This window comes from Rana temporaria, chromosome 1 (assembly GCF_905171775.1).
Source record: "Rana temporaria chromosome 1, aRanTem1.1, whole genome shotgun sequence".
Classification (NCBI taxonomy): domain Eukaryota; kingdom Metazoa; phylum Chordata; class Amphibia; order Anura; family Ranidae; genus Rana; species Rana temporaria.
The window spans coordinates 584,691,757-584,715,509 of NC_053489.1; the positions used below are offsets into that span (position 1 = coordinate 584,691,757).

At 46.1% G+C, this 23,753-nt stretch overlaps 1 protein-coding gene across 1 annotated transcript in view; it reads left to right on the top strand.

The window, feature by feature from the left end:
- Positions 1–685: 685 nt before the first annotated feature.
- KCTD8 (potassium channel tetramerization domain containing 8) overlaps positions 686–23,753 on the top strand; it is a 173,091-nt gene continuing 150,023 nt past the window's right edge. The window contains exon 1 of the mRNA XM_040335008.1: positions 686–1,690. Within this exon, the coding sequence (XP_040190942.1) occupies positions 892–1,690 (799 nt within the window). The 5' untranslated portion in view covers positions 686–891. The remainder of the gene's footprint in view (positions 1,691–23,753) is intronic.

Sequence of the window (23,753 nt, forward strand, 5' to 3'; positions counted from 1 at the left end):
GGGGGGAGTACTAGGTGTGTGTAGGGGGGGAGTACTAGGTGTGTGTAGGGGGGGGGGAGTACTAGGTGTGTGTAGGGGGGAGTACTAGGTGTGTGTAGGGGGGGGGGAGTACTAGGTGTGTGTAGGGGGGGAGTGCTAGGTGTGTGTAGGGGGGGAGTACTAGGTGTGTGTAGGGGGGGAGTACTAGGTGTGTGTAGGTGGGGGGGAGTACTAGGTGTGTGTGGGGGGGTACTAGGTGTGTGTAGGGGGGGGAGTACTAGGTGTGTGTAGGGGGGAGGAGGAGTACTAGGTTTGTGTAGGGGGGGGGAGTACTAGGTGTGTGTAGGGGGGGGAGTACTAGGTGTGTGTAGGGGGGGAGTACTAGGTGTGTGTAGGGGGGGAGTACTAGGTGTGTGTAGGGGGGGGAGTACTAGGTGTGTGTAGGGGGGGAGTACTAGGTGTGTGTAGGGGGGGAGTACTAGGTGTGTGTAGGGGGGGAGTACTAGGTGTGTGTAGGGGGGGGGGGGTGTTGGGGTGTGTAAGGGGGAGAGTGCTAGGTGTGTGTGGGGGGGGGGAGTACTAGGTGTGTGTAGGGGGGAGTGCTAGGGATGTGTGGGATCTTCTCTAGTAGTGGAAAGTTGCCGTAGCCCAGCCTGTAGTGACGTGTGCCTGTGGTTGGCTGTGAGCGGTGTAGAGCGGTGTGTAGAAGGGTGTAGAGCGGTGTAGAGCGGTGGTCGCTGTCCGCGGTGCTGATTGTCGCTCAGTCTTAGTAGATCGGGCTGAGTAGTGAGCGTTGTAGAGCGGTGCAGAGCGGCGGTCGCTGTCCGCGGTGCTGATAGTAGATCGGTCTGAGTAGACCGCGTGTGGAGCGCTTCCCCCGGCCGGCCGGGCTATTTCCTATGCCTGGCTGCCATGGCTCTGAAGGACACCATCCTCCCGATCAGTGAGATGTCCTATCCCTTCCCAGAAGTGGTGGAGCTGAACGTGGGCGGCCAGGTCTATGTCACCAAGCACTCCACTCTCACCAGTGTTCCGGACAGCACTTTGCACAGCATGTTCTCCAGGAACAACGTCCAGGAGCTGCCCAGGGACAACCGAGCCCGCTTCTTCATAGACAGGGACGGCTTCCTCTTCAGGTACGTGCTGGACTTCCTCCGGGACAGACAGCTGTCCCTGCCCGACCACTTCCCGGAGAAGGAGCGTCTCCTCAGAGAAGCCGAGCACTTCCAACTACACGAGCTGGTCAAGCTGCTGACCCCCAAAGTCACCAAGCAGAGCTCCCTGAACGATGAGGGCTGCCAGAGCGACCTGGAGGAGACCTCCCAGAGCAGTGATCTGATCAGGACTGCAGCTGTGGATAAAAAGTCTGGCTTCATCACCATAGGCTACAGGGGCTCCTACACCATGGTCAGGGACAACCAGGCCGACGCCAAGTTTAGGAGGGTGGCCAGGATCATGGTGTGCGGCAGAATAGCCCTGGCCAAGGAAGTTTTTGGGGAAACTTTAAACGAGAGTCGAGACCCCGATCGCCCCCCTGAAAAGTATACGTCCAGGTTCTACCTGAAGTTCACCTACCTGGAGCAAGCCTTCGACAGGCTCTCTGAAGCTGGGTTTCACATGGTCGCCTGCAACTCCACCGGGACGGCGGCCTTCGTCAACCAATACAGGGACGACAAAATCTGGAGCAGCTACACCGAGTACATCTTTTACAGTAAGTTACAGGACAGACGTATGTGTTTTATTACGCCGTAGATCGTTCTTTGTAGTTTTAGCCCCCGTTCACACCGGTGCGATTTGACCGATAAAAGTCGCATGACAAGTCGCACCTTATTTATGGCTCTGGAACTGTTCATATCAGCGGTTTGAAAAGGCTTCTGCACTATTTTTGGTGATTGAGGCTGGGTTCACACTAGTGCGATGCAAATCCACAGCGGTTTCCCGCATCGCACCCGACTCGCACGGCAGTTCACACTGCCATATGCGAACTGCTGGGGAGTGTCATACGACATTAACGACACCCCCATTTCAGCTCGCATATCGCACCGCAAACTGACATGAATCGAATCGAACAGGTGTGAACACCCATGCGATCCAATTCTGGTGCGGACCAAAAAAAGGTTGAATGCGTTTCGATATCAGCCATACTATCTGTATGGCTGAAATCGCATTGCACAGACATCGCATGTGATTTGCACGGCAGTGCGATGCGAATCACATGTGATATCGCAGAGCGCACTAGTGTGAACCCAGCCTGAATGTGCAACTTGCATTGACATCTGTACATTAGGTCGCGCAATTGTCGACAAGTCGCACATGAAATCGCAGTGACCGGTGGCTTTTAAATCATCTGAAGTAGCGTGATTTCAAAGCGGCATTTGGTGTGAACCAGGGCTCAGTCTTAAGGCTCGGTTCACCGCAGGGGTCTGGTGCGTCCCTGTTCACCTGTTCAGGTCCGAATTTTGGGCTGAATTCAGACCTGAAATGGACCAGAAGACGCAGAGGACTCCTGTGCAATTCGCTGCTCAGCCGTCCCGGATCTCTGTGAACCGATTCCATCGCAAGCCGGTCACAATCAACTCACATGCAAATTGGATGCGGTAAAACTCACATCCAATTTGCAATAGTGTGAACCCAGCCTGAAGGGATAGTCCATTCACAACCATTTAGGCTCCATGCAGGAAAAAGCAGCGATTTTTAAGCCAGTGTGCATGGAGTCTTAACGTGCTTCTAAAGCTTTAAGGCTTTTCGTCTTCCATGTATTAAGGTGAAAAACCTTCTGTGCTGCAGCTCCCCGCCAGACCCCCCCCCCCCTTTCTTTACCTGAGCCTGATCCAAACAAGCGATGTGTATGAGCGCAGCGGCTCCAGTTGCTGTCTCTCTCCTAATTGGACAGATTGGACTCATTGGCTCCCGCTGCTGTCAATCAAACCCTGTGACACAGGAGTGAGAGGCGGGGGCCAGTCCCTCAGTCCGTGTCAATGGATGCAGCAGCGGACTCAGGAGCGAGCTTTCCGTAGGGGCACCCGAAGAGGAGGGGCTTGGAGCGCGACAGGGCACCCCAGAAGAAGAGGATCAGGGCTGGTAAGTATAGGCGCTTTTTTATTTATTTTAAAACCACTTTAAAACTGAAATCCAGGAAAATGAAAAATCCTCCCTTGCGGTGATGCTGCACCTACACTGGAAGGGATAACTGCTTGTCTAGGGGAACAAGAAGCATTTTTACTTATCCAATCGTCCTCTCTTGTAAACTCCTGCACAGTACTAGACCGGTCCTGATAGTGCCTTCTCCCCTGCACTCTGGTGGTCTGCACCGAAAAGGTTTTTGCAGAAAATGCATTAAGGTAAAAAAAACTTAAAGGGGTTGTAAAGGTATACTTTTTTTTTTCCCTAAATGGCTTCCTTTACCTTAGTGCAGTCCTCCTTCACTTGCCTCATCCTTCCATTTTGCTTTTAAATGTCCTTCTTTCTTCTGAGAAATCCTCACTTCCTGTTCTTCTGTCTGTAACTACACGCAGTATTGCAAGGCTCTCTCCCTGGTGTGGAGAAAGCCTCTTGAGGGGGGAGGGGCGAGCAGGCAAGTCAGCACACTCTCTACTTTGCAGATAGAGAAAGGAGCTGTGTGTTAGTGGGTGTCCTGACACTTCTGCTCCCCCCTCAAGAGGTTTTCTCCACACCAGGGAGAAAGCCTTGCAGTACTGTGTGGAGTTACAGACAGAAGAACAGGAAGTGAGGATTTCTCAGAAGAAATAAGGACATTTAAAAGCAAAATGGAAGGATGAGGTAAGTGCGCTAAGGTAAAGGAAGCTATTTAAGGGGAAAAAATGACCTTTACAACCCCTTTAAGCCTTTAGAACCACTTTCACTGCTTGTCTTCTAGGTCTAGAAGGGCACAAGAAAAGCAAAGCACTTTTCCTCGCCTGGTCTTCCGCTCCTGTAGGCTCCTCCATGCTGCTAGACTGCTCCCCGCAGCATCTTCTCCCCTGCATTCTGGCAGTTTTTAATTTTTTTTTTTTTTTACGTGTATGTGCTTGCTCTGTGCAGTGGCTTTGCACATAGCAGCCCGATCCTCCTCTTCTCAGGTCCCCCGCCAGAGATCCTGGCTTCTACCCCTTGACCAGTGCCCCCAATAACAAGCTTCTTGCTATGGAAGCACTGGTGCGTACTCCCTCCTGAGCCGAAAGCCTCAGACACACGATCGGATTTTCAGCGGATAAAGCGTAGGACTTTTGTCTGAAGGGCGTTGGCCATTAACTTGTCTTGCATACAAATGGCAAAGAATTGTCGGCCAGCAAACACGAAACCACATGGTTTTTCAGCTCTTTAGCGCCACCCTTTGGGCAACTTTTGGTAATGTTGTGTTATGGTTAGCATTGCTTCTGAGAATGCGTGTTTGTACTATGGAGTTTTGTCCAATGGATTTGTGTACACACGATCGGATAATCCGACAACACACATTTGTTGGCGAACAATTTTAAAGCATGCTATCCAACATTTGTCAACGGAAAATCTGACAATTGTCCGATAGAGTGTACAAACGGTCGGATTTTCAGACAAATGCCTGCCATCACACAATTCCTGTTGGATAATCCGATTGTGTGTACAAGGTTTAAAGCGGGGGTTCACCCCCAATTTTTTTTTTAAAATGACATCTAGCAGAGCCAGCATACTAAGGACATTACATTTCGGCAGGTCATTTTTTTTTCTCTGTACATACCTTTATATCCTGATGTTGTCCAGGGCTTCCGGGTTCCGATGACTGCGGGACTGGGCGGTCCTATCCTTCCGTTCGATGATTGACGGCTTGTGAAACAGGTGACCTGTCGCACAACGCGCGTCACCAGATGTCGGGAAATAGCCGAGCTGCAAGTCGGCACTATACGGCGCCTGCGCAGTCAGCTCTACACGGCGGGCGCAGGCGCCGTATAGTGCCAACTTGCAGCTCGGCTATTTCCGGAAATCTGGTGACGCGCGTTGTGCGACAGGTCACCTGTTTCACAAGCCATCAATTATCGAACGGAAGGATAGGAACGCCCAGTCCCGCAGTCATCGGATCCCTGAGGCTGGGATAGGAACGCCCAGTCCCGCAGTCATCGGAACCCTGAGGCTGGGATAGGAACGCCCAGTCCCGGAGTCATCAGAACGCGGAAGCCCTGGACAAAATCAGGATATAAAGGTAAGTACGGAGAAAAAAAAAAACCTGCCGAAATTAAATGTCCTTACTGTGCTGGCTCTAATGTAAAAAATTCGTTTTTAGGGTGAACCTCCACTTTAAGACACATAGAACAGTGGCTTGGCCCTGCCCCCTTCTCTCCTCATTGGCTCACTGGCTGTGATTGACTTGTTGTTGCCAATGGCTCCCCGCTGCTGCCTAAGCCAATGAGGAGAGGGAGTCCCGGAACAGCCAAGGCTCTCCTGCACATCGCTGGATCCAGAGGGGGCTCAGGTGAGTATTAGGGGGGCTGTGGGGGGAGCAGCACACAGAAGGTTTTTTATCTTCATGCATAGACTGCAGGAAAGAAAAAACACCTTTAGCCTTTACAACCACTTTAAGGTCTTCTGACATCATAAAGACAAATACAGGGTCCATAGCCTTGCACTGGGAGTGATCCACCAAACCAGGGGATTGGTGGATCAGGCAGCAAAAAGGCACTTTTTGGTCCCCAAACTGTGAGCGCATCCCCACTGCAAGTCACAATCTTTAAGTTTCCTGGAGTAGGGCTTTAGGTAGATCTAAACTCAACCACTAATGGTGGCCATACTCTTCAATAAATGGACAATTTATTTTCCGATCAATAGTATATACTGATAAGATGGGTGTAGGATGTTCATAGGAATAATCGATCTATATAGTCAGTGACCCATTTGATTGATATGGCACAGATATGGCACAGATATGGCACAGATGGGGAAGTAGATTTCTTTTTTTTCCAAACAAGACTTCTATTGCTATTTGAAAGATACAATCACATGTTATTGATCGCATCTCTCTTTTCCCTATGCAAACTAATAATATGATCAATCGAAATATGAAAAAAACTCTTATGCCGCGTACACACAACCGTTCATGACGATAAAAATGCAATTTTTTAAATTGGTCGTGAAAAACGACCGTGTGTAGGCTCCAGAGCACTTTTCTCGACTTTGCTCTATTTTTTCTCGTCGATTTTTCACGTCATCGTTTTTCTCGTCGTGAAAACCGGTCGTGTGTATGCTTTAACGACGTGAAAAAAACGCATGCTCAGAAGTAAGTTATGAGACGGGAGCGTTTGTTCTGCGTTCTGGTAAAACTAGCATTTGTAATGGAGATAGCACATTCGTCATGCTATAACAGACTGAAAAGCACGAAGACTGAAAAGCGCAAATTGTCTCTCACCAAACTTTTAATAACACGCGGTAATACGAAATCAGCAAAAGCAGCCCAAAGGGTGGCGCCTGACAATGCCAGAGTGTGAATAGAACTTAGTGCAATGTCACTTGTGTCACTTTTCACTAATTCGGCACGTTGGATTGGTTTACTTCCATGGAGAAGCAGCGGTCATGTGATGAGCATGGCTGCCTGGTGTGAATGAGCCCTAAAAACTCATACAAGCTTTAGCATGGTGATGTTATTGCAAAAATATATATATTTTAAATCCTATTAAAATAACCTCTGGTGATCTGCTCAGGAAGAGTTAGGTTCAGGCACTTCCTATTATGGGATGACAGCTGTCTCCCAACTGTGCTCCTGCGTGGTCACGGGGTCACCCTGTCACATATACTCCTGATGAAGACTATAAGAGGCCACGCTGATTCACTATTGTGCAGGCAAAGTCCACTGTTCTCATGATCAGAAAGTCGATCCAGAGCAGTACTGTGCAGCCTACCCTGACCTGGGTGTGCATGTAGATAGAAAGTGGCTGAAATGTATGAAAAAAAAAATGACAACTGCTTATTATACCTAGTGCTTTCACCACCTACGTGTCATCCAAATAGGGCTCTTTCACACAGGCGGTCTGCCCGGCGGACTCCAATTTGCTTAGCGGGGGAATTGATCCACTGATCCCCGCTGAGCAGGCGGATGACAGGTCCGTCTCTGCTCACTGTGCTGAGACGGACCTGTCAGAGCAAGTTCGCGGCCAACAAGACGTTTTGCATGGTGGAAAGCTGAACATGCTCGCCCACTCCCTATGACTACAACTCTGCGTGAGCTGCGTCAATACGCTGTCTACTTCACAGGCAGGGAGACAGGGCATAAGTGGGCGTCTCTATAATGTGGCTTCGCCAGCTGGGGAGGCGGGAATGTGTGTTGGCTGGGGAGGCATGGGTGTATACTAGGGGCGGAGTGTGGTGGTGTGTGTCTATGAGAACTTTACTCGTTCTCGTTCAGCGATTGAAAAAAAAAAGGCTCTGCGCATGCGCGATGCCGCTAAGCCTAATGGGAATTGTAGTTCCCATTAGGCCGTGATGTAGCTATTATGCTTGCGCACCACAAACCAGGAAATTAGTGTTAGTAAAGTTTTAGGAATGAAGGAGGATGAGAAACAAGCTCTATTTAAACAGGTATATAAGGATTTATAATGGCAATCATTTTGTTTTTTCTTTATCAGCACCTGTCAAACGTTAATTTAATTGAAATATTTTTTTAACATTACAACCCCTTTAACCATCACACAACATTAGCAGAAGTTGCCCAAAGGGTGGCGCTCAAGAGCTGAAAAACCACGTAGTACGTCTAGTATGTCACTACGTTCATGTTTGTTGGCTGAAAAAGATCTACCATCTGTATGCATACCAAGTTCGCGGCCAACGCCCTGCGCACAAAATTCCACGGATTTGTCCGATGGAAATCTGATGGTGTGTACGAGGCTTTAGGCTTTAGATCCACTTGGGTGGATTCAGGTGAAATAAATAATGCAACAGCTTCCACTAGGATCCAGACAAGCTCACCAATCCAGCTTTAGCCCTCGATCACACTGAACACGGCCACATTTCAGTCTGACTTTGGGGAGTGGCTTGAAAGACGTCTGCGCGGGTTCATGCACAGATGTCTATTAAAATCGTCCCAAAATTTGCCAAAAGTAGTGCAGGAACTATTTTGGAAATTAGTGCGGCGCCGCACCGATTTCGTTTTCGTTTCGGGGGGGGGGGGGGGCTACGCTGATAATCGATCAGCACAAACCCCCCCTTTTAGAGGAGCAGCTGATCGGCTCTCCTCTACTCGCGTCTGACAGACGCGAGTGAGGAAAAGCCGATTACCGGCTTTTCCTGATTACATTGTGATCAGCCGTGATTGGACACGGCTGATCACATGGTAAAGAGTCTCTGTCAGACTGACACCCCGCAGCAACGATCGCCGCAATGCGCGCCCCCGAAGACGTCATATGACGTCCAGTCAGGATATTGAAACCACTTTGCCGTCGTCATTTTGCTATATGGCGGGCGGCAAGTGGTTAAAGTGTGTATTCAATACTGTGCCCCTGATGTTGTGTGGTGCACTTGTTTTTAACATTGACTGTGCATACTGACAGCACCAACTTATTAATCACTTCATTTGAATATTCAGAATTTTATGTGTATGGGCACCTTAAATCCATTTATAATTTACTCACATTTTTTTTTTTTTTTTTCAAAGCTGTTAACAGATTTAAAATGCAGGACTGATGTTTAATAATGATTATGGTTCTCCAACTTGATAAGCACTCAATTGAGGTTATTTACTAAAGGCAAATCCACTTTGCACAACAAGTGCACTTGGAAGTGCAGTCGCTGTAGATCTGAGTTGTAGATCTGAAATGAGGGGAAGCTCTGCTGACTTTATCATTCAAGCATTTGGAAGCTGCTAAAATGCTGTTTTTTATTTTCCTCGGATCTACAGCTACTGCAGTGCAAAGTGGATTTTCCTTTAGTAAATAACCCCCAATGAGTGTGCATCCAGCCAGGATCACTGCAGGTAACTTCCAACAGCCTGTCATTACTGTGTACGGGCTCAGCGGCTGAACCCAGCAGAGTCCTGCCACTGGGATTCGCACTGTGACAAAACACCCATACAAATGTACCCTAAGCTCCTGTCTTAAATGAGAAGTACGTTTTTTTTCCCCCATAATCATACTTACCTAGGTAGATGCAGCATCGGACTGATGCTGCATCTTTCCCCCGGCGCCTCTGTACTGAGAACCGAGCGATCAGACACTGCCAATGGCTCGGTTCTCTCCGCTCCCCCCCCCCTGCACTCACTGGAGCGCTGAGCGGTGGAGGGGCAGGGAGCGGCCATCTCAGGCTCTCAGCAGCTCGCTGAGAGGCTGAGAAGGGCATCAGTTCAGGGACCTGGCAGATCCAAACTTTATTGTTGTGATGACCCAGTGGCTGGAGTGATTACAGGGATGTCAGCAGAGAGCAGACGTCAGACCGCTCTCTGCTGAAAATGGGTCACGGGAGTGCAAAATGAATTGCACTTTTAAGAGAAGCCCAGCCAAACGAGCTCAGGCTGGACTTCTCCTTTAAAGTTCTTGTAAACCTCAGACATGAAATATGAACAAAGCATGTTCCTCTATAGTGTGTACTTGTCTCAATCCAGAGCACTAAGTGTAGTTTCTGTCCGCTGCCTCATTCCTCTGCTATAAGCATGAGTCACTTATGACAAGTTTTCCTGACACCCAAGAGAAAAAGGTGACGGGGAGAGACCTCTAGCTGATTGACAGTCTCATTTCTGTTCCTGTGTGCTGTGTGAAGGGGGTGTGTCCCTTCCCTCCAATCAGCTTTCAGAGCTTTATTCACTAATGTAACTTCAACTCACCACCCCCTGCTTTTCAGAGCCAAGAGATTCTGTGTAAATTCTGCTCTTTGGCTGTAGGGAAAAGACGGCAGTAGATATACAGGTACAACTTATGTAGAAGCATTTGTTTCATTTCTGTGCATCACTTGAGGCTACAGGTCATTTCACTGGGTATATTTGAGGTTTTACAAACACTTTAAGGGCTTGTGTACACCAGGTGATGTGTCTGAGCTTATCCTTTTTTGCATATTCCTGGCCATGAAACGTGCAAAAAGGTTGCAGGCATGATTTTTTTTTAAATTTCACCACACCAAAATACGTGGAGCGGTGGAGAAATGCAATTTGCCAGGGACAAGTGCACTCAGATTTGCTAGAATTGTGTGGGTGCCATTAAGAATTAAAGGTGAATGCACACATCTTCAAAAGGCAGCCTATTTTTGTGCTTTTCCTGCAGCACATCCGGTGTTAACATGCCTTGAGCAAATTTAAAGCGGTACATGCTGCAAATTTGCATTGCGATTTCTGCTTGCAATGTGCGATTTCGATACAAATTTAGTGTGATTTTATGGGGGGAGTGGCCACATCTGTGATTTTATTCGCTCTAAAAACTAGGCAAAAAAAATTGCAATGAAGTGAACACTGCACTGCGGTTTCAATCGCGTCCCATAGAAGTCTATGAAGCTGAAATTCGCACCGCACTAGACTCACACAGGACCCTTCTTTGAACCGGATTAAATTTGCACTACATATATATGAATAGCCTTCATTGGAAATGATGCTTTTTTAGATGAAATGCAAACCTATGCTTTTCGGATATCATCTGATCCGCATATAATTGTTGTAAGTGTGAACCGGGATTTAAAGAGGTTGTAAAAAAAAAAAAAAAAAAAAAAACCATGCAAGACCAAGGTATAATGAGCTAGTATGCATCGCATACTAACTAATTATGAAATACTTACCTTGGATGCCCTGGATCTGCGTTGGCCCCTCTGAGTACAGAGCAGACATCTTCCACCGGAGTTACTTCCGGGTTTGCGTCTCTGGCGCTGTAATTGACCAGAGTCACGATGAAGTCACTTTTGTGGGCAGCAGCGCATATACTGAATATCTCCTACACTGTTCAAGTTTAGGAGATATTGAAGGTACCTACTGGTAAGCCTTGTTATAGGCTTACGGTTACCTATAGGTAAAAGTGGTGTAACAGGGTTTACAACCACTTTAACTAACTAGTTGCCGGCCGCCCACCGTCAAATGATGGCGGGGCGGTGCAGCTCTCATTCTGGGACGACGTCTTATGACAGCCGGTTACATGTAAACACGAAGATGCCGGTAATCGGCTCTCCTCGCCTCACATTGACAGAGTGTGTGGCGAGGAGTGCCATCAGCGGCATCTCCACGCAGTGGGACATCTAGGAATGTAACCAGGGCACTGATCATCAGTGCCCTGATTACAGTGTAGCAAGGTAGTGTCACCAATCAGTGCCCACCAGTGCCAGCAATCAGTGCCCACGATTGCCAGCAATCAGTGCCCACAAGTGCCACCAATCAGTGCCCATTAGCAATGCCAGTCAGTGCTGGCTATCAGTGCTGCCCATCAATGTCCATCACTGCTGTCGATCATTGTCCATGAGTGTTGCCCATCAGTGCCACCCATCAATTCCTATCAGTGCCCATCAGTACCGCCTATCCATTGGCCTATCAGTTCCCACCAGTGCTGCCTATCATTGCCCACCAGTGCCGCCTATTAGTGCAAATCAGTGCCACCTATCAGTGCCCATAAGTGCAAGATATTAGTGCCTCCTCATCAGTGCCACCTAATCAGTGCCCATAAATGCCACCTTATCAGTGCCCATAAGTGCCACCTCATCAATGCCAACCAGTTGTGCCTATCAGTGCCGCCTCATCAGTGCACATCAGTGAAGGCAAAAAATTACTTAGTTACAAAATTTACTGACAAACTCAATAAAAAACATTTTTTTTTTCAATTTCTTTTTTTAAATAAAAAACCCACCAGTGATTAAATACCACCAAAACAAAGCTCTATTTGTGTGAAAATTATAAAATATCTGTTTGGGTACAACGTTGCATGACCACGCAATTGTCATTCAAAGTGTGACAGCGCTGAAAGCTGAAAAATGGCCTGGGCAGGAAGCAGGTGTAAGTGCCCTGTAGGCAAGTGGTTAAGGTATGCTTGTCTGTGTCGGACACCCCTAACATTTTACTAATCTCAGCTGAGGGTGGATAAGAAATAGAAATACTAGTTGATAATCTTTTACAAAGGTAACACCAGTGAATGCTTCATGTCATCGTTGGAATCAAAGCTTTAGAGCCGGTTCACACTAGGGCAACCCGGGATCCGACTTCAAGACGCCCCAAGTTGCCCCAAGTCGCGCGGTGGAGAAAATGAATGGAAGTGAATGGGAGCCTTCTTAACCCCCCTGGCGGTATTCCCGAGCGTGACTCGAGGTGGATTTTTTGTGCTAAAATCGGTATCCCCGAGTCACGCTCGGGATAGCTATGCAGAGCCTGCAGCGCGCGCTGGCTTACCTTGTTCCAGGATCCAGCGATGCCACCGCGCTGTGTGAGCGAGCGGGACCTCGCTCGATTCACACAGTGTCCCAGTGTGCCGTCGATCTCCGTTCCCTGCGACATTACGACGCACGGAGGCGGAGATCGGCGCCAAATTCAAAAAAGTAAACAAACACTATACATACAGTATACTGTAATCTTATAGATTACAGTACTGTATGTAAACCCCCCCCCCCCCCCTTGTCCCTAGTGGTCTGCCCAGTGCCCTACATGTACTTTTATATAATAAAAACTGTTCTTTCTGCCTGCAAACTGTAGATTGTCCATAGCAACCAAAAGTGTCCCTTTATGTCAAAAATGGTTTTAGAGCCGCTAGAAAACAGCGATAATAAATTATAATCACTTGCAGAATTGTGCGATAGCGATTTGTGGGGAAATTCGTCATAAAAAAATAAAAGTAATGACAGCGACAATTCTGCAACTGAGCAAATTTCAGCGATTATTGAATAATTTTTATTAGGCCTCGTACTCACGACCAAACATGTCTGCTGAAACTGGTCCGCGGACCAGTTTCAGCGGACATGTTCGTTCGTGTGTAGGCAGTAACGTACAGAATTCCAGCAAACAATCGTCGGCCAGACCGTTTTCCAACGAACAACTGTTTCCTGGTCTTGCTTTAAAACAGTCTGCTGGAATCGTGTCCGTCAGACATGTTCGGTCGTCTGTACACAAAAGCAGCGTACAAAAACCCCGCGCATGCTCAGTCCAAATGAGGAGACGGGAGCGCTCGTTCAGGTAAAACTCGCGTTTCTTTGGGATATGGCACATTCGTCATTAGAAACCTTTTATTCTAGCAAGAGAACAATGTCTTAAAAAGGCGCACTAAACCACATTTTAAAGCCTCGTTTTATTAATTCTTCTCTTGCTAGAATAACCCCGTTCTCTTGCTGATGCAATTTCAATAGAGTTGTCCCATACTGAAATGTCACATTTCTTGCTTGTGATGTAATCCTTTAATAATGTTTTCTATGCCAGACGTGTGTTTTGGTTGGTGGTCCTCCATAATTTAGAGTATTCATTTTTGTAAAGGAATGTGCATTTTTTTAATTTCTTTTTTTGTTTCTAGTTATGTCACCATTTAAACTATTTTTTTTTTACATGTATTTTTAATTTTTTTTTTTTTTTTTTGGTGTTTCATTAGAGAATATTAAACCATGTTGGCACACCAAATGTCCCCCCCCCCCCCCAAGGAGTGTGTCCTTTGTAAATTACCCATTGTATATTTATTAAAGGTTTGCTGCCTAATAATCCCCACAGTATATCAAACAATAGACATGTTTTCAAATGAAAGCAAAAGGCCTTTTATTCTGGCAAATGTCATCACAAAAAAATAAAAAGAACGGCAGCACTAGAATAGATAGCAAACTATATGCAAACTTGCATTTCCAACATGGTGAAGGATAAACTTCCAAGCCTCAGGAGCCAAACACAAAAATATTAAGCAGCAGCACACAAACAAAGGAACCCAAACTGTGGTAGTACAAACAAGATGTCCTTTATGTGGAAGGAAATGGAAGGCAGAAAATCAACGTTTCCTCCTCTTTCCAGCCTTCCCTCCAGGCAGCCTTCCAGCGGATCGAACACGGGGTCTTGCAGGTGGGGTTGATGTGGCAGCAGGAGGATGGTGTTCCGCAAGCCGGGCCGGGTCACATAGCCCAGTGTCTGGGGTCAGCAGGCCCCTCTGCATCCACCAAAGTACCTGGTTCATCAGGGCCTTTGCCAGTCTTCTCTGGTCCTCCTCCCCTTCATTTAAATCATGGGCCAATGAGGCACTGAAGGCCTCTGTGGGGTTGAGGGGGGCCCTCATGATGGCGCTTGCCTCCTGGATCATGCGGAGGCTTGCCTCCTCCACAGGCCTCAACTGCCTCCTTCGGCCTGATGGCCTCACCTGGGGGGGAGAAGACTGGCTGGTGGTGGTTCTCCTGGCCGGGTGGACCTGCTGCAGGCCACTGGGCCCAGCCTCCTCCTGGCTGCCACTGACCCCGGCCTCCTCCTGGCTGCCACTGACCCCGGCCTCCTCCTGGCTGCCACTGACCCCGGCCTCCTCCTGGCTGCCACTGACCCCGGCCTCCTCCTGGCTGACAGACACCTGAGGATCTGCCACCTCCTGGCTGATCTCTTCTTCCTGTGTGTAAAAAAAAGGAATTTTTTTACAATTTCGCTAAATAAAACCACACTCATTTTCAAGTTTTTCGTTCAGTATTTTCTGTTCATTATTACTTGAATACACTCTACTTCTGACCCCTGCAGTTGTCATCCCTGACACCTATTTGTCTGTACACCTTTTTGTTTGTTTTTTTCCAGCTTGGTTTTTTTTTTTTCAATATCTAATCATTAATCCACCAAGAATTATTTAGGCCATAAATATAGAGGAAACTACTATACCTCCTCATCGAAGGGTGGCAGATCTGCATCTCTGTCAGCCAGGCCCTCTTCCTCCGACTCTGCAGGGCTGTGGTCATCTGGGGAATGTCCGCTGGAAGGTAGCATGGAGGAAAGGTTGGAAGAAAGACTGGACATCGTTTTCCTGCCTTCCATTTCGTCCCGCAAAAAAGCCATCTGTTTATAATACCACAGTTTGGGTTCCTTTGCTTGTCTTGCTGCTGCTCCCGATTTTTTGATTTTATTAGCTTTGTATGCTCTCCTGTATGTGCTTCTGAGGTTGGCAAGTTTATCCTTCACCATGTTGGCAGTGCATCCTGGCACCCAAGTTTGCATATAATTTGCTAGCTCTTCTAGTGCTGCCGCTCGTACCTCTTTATTGCAATATAACGAGTGTTTTGAATTCCACAGGATGGGCGTGTCCTGGTATTTTTGAAGTAAGGCCTCTATAGATTCCTTGCTTTGTAGGAGGTCCATTTCAATTTTTGAAAAATTATATTTCTTTTTGAGTCTAGATTACAAAAACATAAACCACAGAAAAATAAATATTCCAAAGGATCAGCGTTGACCTTGATCTAATATGTGTCTTCAAATTTATTACCTATATCTAATTCCAAACACAGTCTCTCTTGTTTAAACAATGATTGGCAGCTCGGCCGCATTGCTTGTACCAAACATTGATTTGCTAGATGCAGAGCCATTGTTCACATTGCAGTAAATATTTTAAATATATTAAATTAAACAATGCTTACAAATGACAGTTTTCATCTAGGCACTCTTTCATGTGTAAATCTCATACCCCTGACAATGGATGACATAAAAGACACTTCCTAATGACCTCTGTACAACCAACACTTGAACAATACTTTGCCTGATCTGAATACACCATTCAAAAACTTGTCAATGAGGTACAGCATTGTTCACATCTCTATTTTGTGAGGTGTCCAAAAGCATTTGGATACCAAAATAACATTGTGGTACCCCATAGACAGAATAGCTTAAAAAGGGTGCAACCAACAGCCCAAACCCCCATCCCATGTGTCTACATTTTCAAGGCCTCTGCTGATCACATTTTTAAATTCCTTACCTTCCTGTCTCTCGCTCCTCGTTTCTCACGCTCGCCTAATTACCGCGTAAGATGCGTAATCACGGCGTAAACCTTTTTAACACTCCGCGTATTTATGAAACCCCGCCCTCGTCACCTTTGCGAGGCCCCTAATCAATGATTTTAGGAAATATGGCGTTAACTGTGTATGTTCTGGATGCGCTCGAAGATTCTCCGCGTAACGGACGTAAACACGTTGTTTGCATTCTCTACACTCCGCGTATGTATTAAACGCCGCCCTCTTCTCCGCCCATGGCGTAAGAATTCATCTTTTCCACGCCCATAATCTCTGTGGGAAAGGAAAGATGGCGATGTCACACGAGCGGGCACGATGCTCTCATGCCACAAGTGAAGGGACAGAGGCAGGGACGTCCCGATCAAGGAAAAGAAGATATAAAGCCACTAATATGCGGTTCCAGGAAATGGTGGAGTTAGTTTACATCATGCGAAAAAAGGACTATGATGGTGAATTAGGGCCATACAAGACCCCTAACCGCCGAAAGGCACATATTATGGACAAGGTGGCGAGGAGAATGCAGAGGATGTTTGGGATCACCAGGTCCAAGGAACAGCTGAGGAAACGATGGTCAGACTTAAAATTGAGGGAGCCACATCAGATGAAGAAAATACTTAAAATTCTGCGTAAAAGTAAGTAAATATATATTGGGTTTGGGGGGGGGGGGGTGGTGATTGTCTGCAATAATGTGTTGCCATGTATATTTCACCATCTGCCTCCTTGGCCTGCTTGTAATTTTAAAGACATGTTGTTATTTATTTTTTAGAACATAAATAACTACATATTTACAAACAGTGTTCTTAGTAAACAACGTAACATCACATAGTTTATCAGAAAGGCTCGGTTATTCCAGGAACAACACACCTGGACATGGCTCACTGGCCAAAAACTTTGTTTGTAAACATTGTGTAAAAGCTAGTTCTATAAAAAAAAAGAAGGAGAATGGGAAAGGCAAACAGGATTCATTCTAAAAACAGTGGTAATAAAGCAGATGTTTTCACATCTGCAATGCAGAGCACCTGTGTCTCCCCAAATCAAAAATGGGTTTTGGTAGGGTATCCCAGAAATACAGTTTAGGGGGGACATCCATGTGTGTCACTTTGCTAAAAAGGGGCAGGATCAGAGCTTGCCATATAGAAGTAATTGCAAAATGTAGGTTTGGTGAAAGATAAAAGTAACTAAATGAAAGCATCTTCTAAGCAATGTGTGCGATTTATGCTCTCCAATATCTGTGTGCTGATGAGTCTACATTTTTTTTGGTTTATTTCAGGGGAAAGAAGTCGCCAGCATTTGGAGGAGGCAGAGAGGGCCAGACAAGGCCAAAATCTGCCATCTCAACATGTGGAGGAGGAGGAGGATGTGGAAGGAGAAGAGGATGTGGAAGGAGAGGAGGATGTGGAAGGAGAGGAGGATGTGGAAGGAGAGGAGGATGTGGAAGGAGAGGAGGAAGGAAGAAAGGAGGAAGGAAGAGAGGAGGAAGAAGTAATTTTGGACTTAGAAGTCATAGCAGATGAAGGGCAAGTGGCGGAAGAACAATTTTGCGAATTGAAAGAAGGTGGATTGATGGATGAAGGAGGAGTCCAAGATGATGGGGAAGTGGTGGAAGAAGGAGGAGTGATTGAAGATGATGGGGAGGTGGTGGAAGAAGGAGGAGTGATAGAAGATGTCGAAGAGGTGGAAAGGAGAAGCCCATCAGGTCAGTGTCACCCTAGCTTGATTCCAAAAAACATATGTAGATAGGCCTCATTGAAAAATAATATTGTAAATGCCATTTTTTTTTTGTTGGTTTAGGGGAGGAGGATGGTGTGCCAAGATTTTCACGTGCAAGTGCTGCTATAATTATTCAGCAGGTAATGGAGTGCAGCACTGAAATGCACAATATGCGTGAAAGGATGTTTCTCATGGAACAGAATGTAACAAATGTCCTTTTGGAATGCAGCACGGAAATGGACAATATGCGGCAAAGAATGATGGTAATCGAAGCAAATTTTAAGAACATTATTGACATGATGGGCCGTGTCAAAGACTGAAACACCCCCCGCCCATCCCCCGCCCCCACAAACATTTTAACAGTTTGAATAATGAATACGCCAAAATTTGAAGATACACACACAGTGTGCCAACATGTGCTATCTGCCATCACAGAATATCTAATGTCTGTGCTTTGTGGGTCCAACCCCCTCCTCCATCCTCAAGTAGTTGAGAGGAAGGGTTTGCTCCCACAAAACACAGACATTGATCACCCATGATGTCAGATAGCACATGTGGCCATTTGTCTGTTGAACCAATGACATTTGGCGAGTTTGCACTGAATGTGTGTATCTTCCAATTTTGGCGTGTTCCAGTGTGAAAGCACACCATGACTGACTGCTGTTGTGAGTTTTTATATTTTTTGAATTTGATTTTGTTACTTTTTGACCATGTTGAACATTTTGGGATACTATAAAGTTTAGACCATAAAGAATAAACAACGCCAAAAATTATTTTCAATATATATATAGAATTATAAATCTCTCTAATCACTGAATTTAGTGAAGTAGAGATTTGACTCCAAATTCTCACCCAAAAATTTTGTTTTAGAAAAACACACCAAAAACAAGAAAAATGGTTACAAAATTATTGTTTTTTGTGCCTAAAAAATATGGCCAAAAATAAATTTAAGGCGGTAAACACCCCACCAAATATAATCTATATATATATATATATATGTAAACAATAAATCTAACTATATTTGAGGAAAAAAAAAGTGAACTTGTTAATAAATGTATAATCTGCATAATATTTTTGGTTGAATTACCTGAAAAAAAAAAAAAATTTTTTAAAAAATTTTGAAGACTCCTAAGTACAAAAGCAGGGAGTAATGAAAAAAATCAAAAAATTTTTTTGGGGTCATGAACAAGCAAAAATAAAAAAAAATTGACCTCAACATTTACAAATGGAGTTGCTTCTTATTTCTAGACTCAATACCCTGTTTGTAGATGAGTGAATACTGTGCAAAATGTGGTTAGTTACTAAAAGTGGAGAAATCAATTATGCATTACAATTGAAGAAGTTAGTTAGAGAACCAGGAAGACAGAAAAAGAGAAAAAGCATTAATGACAAACAACTGTATAAAGTCCAATGGTCTAATTATTTATTATTTTTTAGAATATTCCTTTCTTTGGGGGCCGAATTAGAAAGAAATATGATCTGGCATAGCAATGGCCCCCCGACCCATGAAGTACTCAACATATTTGTCGCGTACCTCACGAGCTGATTGGGGGGCCAAGCCAGCGCGACCAGTGTCCAGCCCGGGAAGGGGATCTGAGGGTAGTCTTGCCTCAGAACCGATGTCGGGTAGGTACGTCTGGGAGTGCCTGCGTAAAAAGTTGTGCAAAATGCAGCAGGCAAATACAACGGTGTCCAATTTATATTCCGCCAGATGTATCGATGTCCTGAACAGGCGGAACCGGTTGGTGAGTATCCCAAAGGCATTCTCGACTACCCTCCGAGCCCTGGCCAACCGAAAATTAAACACACTCCTCTCTGAGGTGAGGGTCCTCTGGGGAAAAGGCCGCATGAGGTGAGGACCAAGCCCGAAAGCCTCGTCCGCTAGGAACACAAACGGAAGTCCTTCCACATTATCTTCATCTGGTGGCAATGCCAGACCACCAGCTTGGAGACGATCATAGAAATCAGTCCGTGCGAACACTCCCCCATCAGACATCCGGCCATTCTTCCCCACGTCCACATATAGAAACTCATACTGTGCCGACACCACCGCCATCAACACAATACTATGATAACCCTTGTAATTATAATAGTAGGACCCCGAGCGGGGTGGGGGCACAATGCGGACGTGTTTCCCATCTATTGCTCCACCGCAGTTTGGAAAATCACACCGCTGGGCAAATTGGGAAGCCACAGACTGCCATTCCTGTGGTGTGGAGGGTAGCTGTGGGGACAAACAAAATTAGAGATTTAGTACTTTGTAACAAATACATCCTACAAGCATCCTTGTGACAGTTCACAGTATTAAAATTGCATTAGAAAAATGTGCATGGAGAATTTGGAAAATGAAATATATAGGGCCACTTCATTAAGAGACTCCACAGCCCTCTGATGGGGACAATAAAAGTTTGAAGGGGGGGGGGGGGGGGGGAAAACCCCAAAAAGTCCTGTTTGAAAAAATGGCAAGGTGGGTTTGTCCCTAGGATAGCATGCTGGACAGGTTAATATTGGGTAAGGGACAAATATGCAGGTAGGCCAAGAATAAAACATGTAAAGCTGATATCAACATGCATAGGGAGAAAAGCTAACGTTAGTTAAACACACAGCATATCTGGGAAAATAAAAATAAAGTTAGTTGGCCACATTATTAGAGCCAGGAAACTTACCTTAATATACTCCTCATGCATAACTTTGATGATGGCAGCACACGTGTCCGGTATGATGACCCCAAGCGCCTGCGGAGAGATGCCTGTCGAGAACTTGAGGTCCTGCAGGCTCCTCCCAGTCGCCAGGTACCGCAACGTGGCAATAAGCCTCTGCTCGGCCGTGATGGCTTGGCGCATCACAGTGTCCTGCCTCGTGATATAGGGGGACAGAAGATCCAGCAGACGGTTGAATACGGGGTCCGTCATGCGGAGAAAATTCCTAAAGTCATTAGGATTATTCTCCTGGAGTTCCCTAAGCAGAGGCATATGTGAGAACTGGTCACGCTGGCGCAACCAATTCTTGGTCCAGAAACGCCTCCGCCCCCTGTTTCTGGCCAAAGTACTGGACAAATGAACATATCCAGCAGCCATCCCATAAACAGCACCAACTCGCGAAAATTGACGCTGCTGCTCCATCATGGCTTCAAACCGGCCGGCTGGTCAGTCAAGAACACACTGAAACAGAAAGCACTCGCAAATCCAGCACTACCTGCGACAAACGCGCGACAAACAGATACGAGCGCACAGGATGCAACTGCTAAAGCAGAAACAACCTGCTTGCCTATAGCCGAATGACAACTACGTTACCGCAAGCACACGCACTGAACCCGTGAATACACGCTGTCAAAGCCTGGAGACCGAGAAGCGCGAATCAGCTCTAACCAAACCTTCACTAACACGAGCAAACACGTAACTAGCAAAAGAGGAACAGAGGGCGGCGCCATTAACTTTGGTCTTCCCCTTTATAGTGACGTCGTACGTAGTTTACGTGCACGCGTTCCGGTACGACGGGAATTTGGTCCGCTGGTGTGTACACGCCAGCGGAACAAAACACAAATCAGCCTTGTACGCCGGAAACTGTCGGGCAGACAGTTTCCAGCGCACAGATCCGGTCGTGAGTACAAGGCCTAAGAATTATATTATTATTTGTTATAATTATTTATAATTATTTATTATATTATAATTTATAATTTTTTTTTTTTTAAAAATGTCATACCCGGGATGCCTATAAGGCCTCGTACAGACGAAGGGATCTCCGCTGGAAACGGTCCGCCGGACCGTTTCAAGCGGAGATTCCTCCTCCGGATTTTGATCCGATGGCTTGTACACACCATCGGATCAAAATCCGCGCGGAATACATCCGCGGTGACGTGTCGCGACGATGACGCGGCGATGTGCGCGACGCTGGAAGGTAAGTACTTCCACGCATGCGTCGAATCATTACGACGCATGCGATGGAGGGGAGCGGACGGACTGATCCGGTGAGTCTGTACAGACGACCGGATCAGTCCGCTGGACTGGATACCAGCGGATAAATTTCTTAGCATGCTAAGAAATTTTTATCCGCTGGAAATCCGTCGGCTGGAGAAATCTCCGCCGAAAAATGTCCGCTAGGCCGTACACACGACCGGATTTGTCTGCTGGAACTGATCCGCGGATCAATCCCAGCGGATAGATCCGGTCGTGTGTACGAGGCCTTAGACTCTTGTTTGGTCAGATTTAAGTGAGTTATTCCTAAGAATTACAGGCCTACAATATAAAACACCAAATTTCCTTGCAAATAATGGTACCGCTTTCAGCACCTTTTTCTGAAATAATCATACCGCCAGGGAGGTTAATGTACACTACTGACTTCAGAAAAGGTTCCTGTACTACTTATATCCGACTTCTAGGCGATCTGTAACCATTGATTTCAACGGAGGTCGCCTCCAAGTGGGATACCCGTTCACAGTGAGGCAACTTTACAGGAAGTCACCCCAGTGTGAACCTGTTCTAAGGCAAGCTCCTACCTCCCACAGGGGAAATTCACGCCTAATTTTAAATAAAAAAACGGCATGGGTTCCCCTCTAGGAGCATACCAGGCCCTTAGGTCTGGTATGGATTTAAAGGGGAACCCCCTACACCGAAAAAATGTCATGGGGGTACCCCCAAATCCATACCAACCCTTATCCGAGCACGCAGTCCAGGCCAGTCAGAAAAGGGGGTGGCCAATCACAGCGCTGGAGCGGCGATAACAGGAAGAAGCTACGAGGGGACATTGCGGCGGTGTTGGACTGAGGAGGACTTTGGGGGCTTCGATCGCGGTGCATACTAGCTCATTATGACTTTCTCTTGCAGGTGTTTTTTTTTTTTAATTGTGAGGGTTTACTTCCTCTTTAATGAAAACCTACAGTCTTAGCACCAGATTGGCCTGCTATTGCACACAGAAAAATTATGTGCCCAACTAATTGCCAAATGATCTATCAAATATCAGAAAAGGGCTTTTCATCCTTTGGAACACATGCCATGTCTGTTCTCCGGCCAAGTCTGATGATTGCAGTGAGTCCATCAACTCAGCTGAGAAAAGAACGATCTTTTAGTATCAGCAATTTCCGGTGTGAGTTCTGCCTTTCTATGAGCTCTCAAAGAAGCTGTAATGGGTGTCTGCTGAGGTCTATAATCACCCACCGATGCCTGCTCATCACCCAGTGCCACTCACTTTGGTGGCTCAATCAATGATCATTTCATGTCTGTGGATACCTTAACCCTAGGACATCTTTAAGTTCCTTTTTTTTAGATTACAGAAGATTACACCTAGCCGAGCTATAAAATTCAAGCCTTGAGGGTACTCTTTCTATCGTCTATGCAAAAAGATATTCCAGCTTCATTAAATGATTTTCTGTTTTCGTTCGTGTGAAAACAGGGGTTTGGCTTTCTTTGAAGGGTTCCACATTTGTTTGGCTCGGAAAGATTAAAGGGTCACTAAAGGAATTTTAGCTAAATAGCTTCCTTTACCTTACTACAGTCCTGGTTTCATGTCCTCATTGTTCGTTTTTGCTCTGATGTTGCTGTAATTGTTCTCTGTTCTGGACACTTCCTGGTTGTCTGTTTCCTGATGACCACAGTACTGGGAGCTTCTAGTTTCATTTTCCAAACCATCACTGCTCTATGGCTCTGTATTGCACAAGAGGCAGAATGACATGCAAAAATGAAAATAGATACAAAAACGAAACTAGATGCAAAAAACGAAACTAGATGCAAAAAACGAAACTAGAGGTGCTATTTTTAATCAATTTTAAAAGGAATCAGTTAACTATTATGGGCTAGATTCAGCAATGAATTACGCTGGCGTATCTATAGATATGCCGCGTAAATTCAAAGCTGCGCTGGCGTATCTTTTTTCTGTATTCAGAAAGCAAGATACGCCGACATTAGCCTAAGATCCGACTGGCATAAGTCTCTTACACCGTCGTATCTTAGGGTGCATATTTACGCTGGCCGCTAGGCGGCGCTTCCGTCGTTTTCGGCGTAGAATATGCAAATGACCTAGATACGCCGATTCACAAATTTACGTACGCCCGGCGCTATTTTTTTAAGTCGTTTACGTTAGGCTTTTTCAGCGTAAGGTTACTCTTGCTATTAGGAGTATGGCCGTCGTTCCCGCGTTGAAATTTGAATTTTTTACGTCGTTTGCGTAAGCCGATCGCGAATAGGGCTGGACGCAATTTACATTCACGTCGAAACCAATACGTCCTT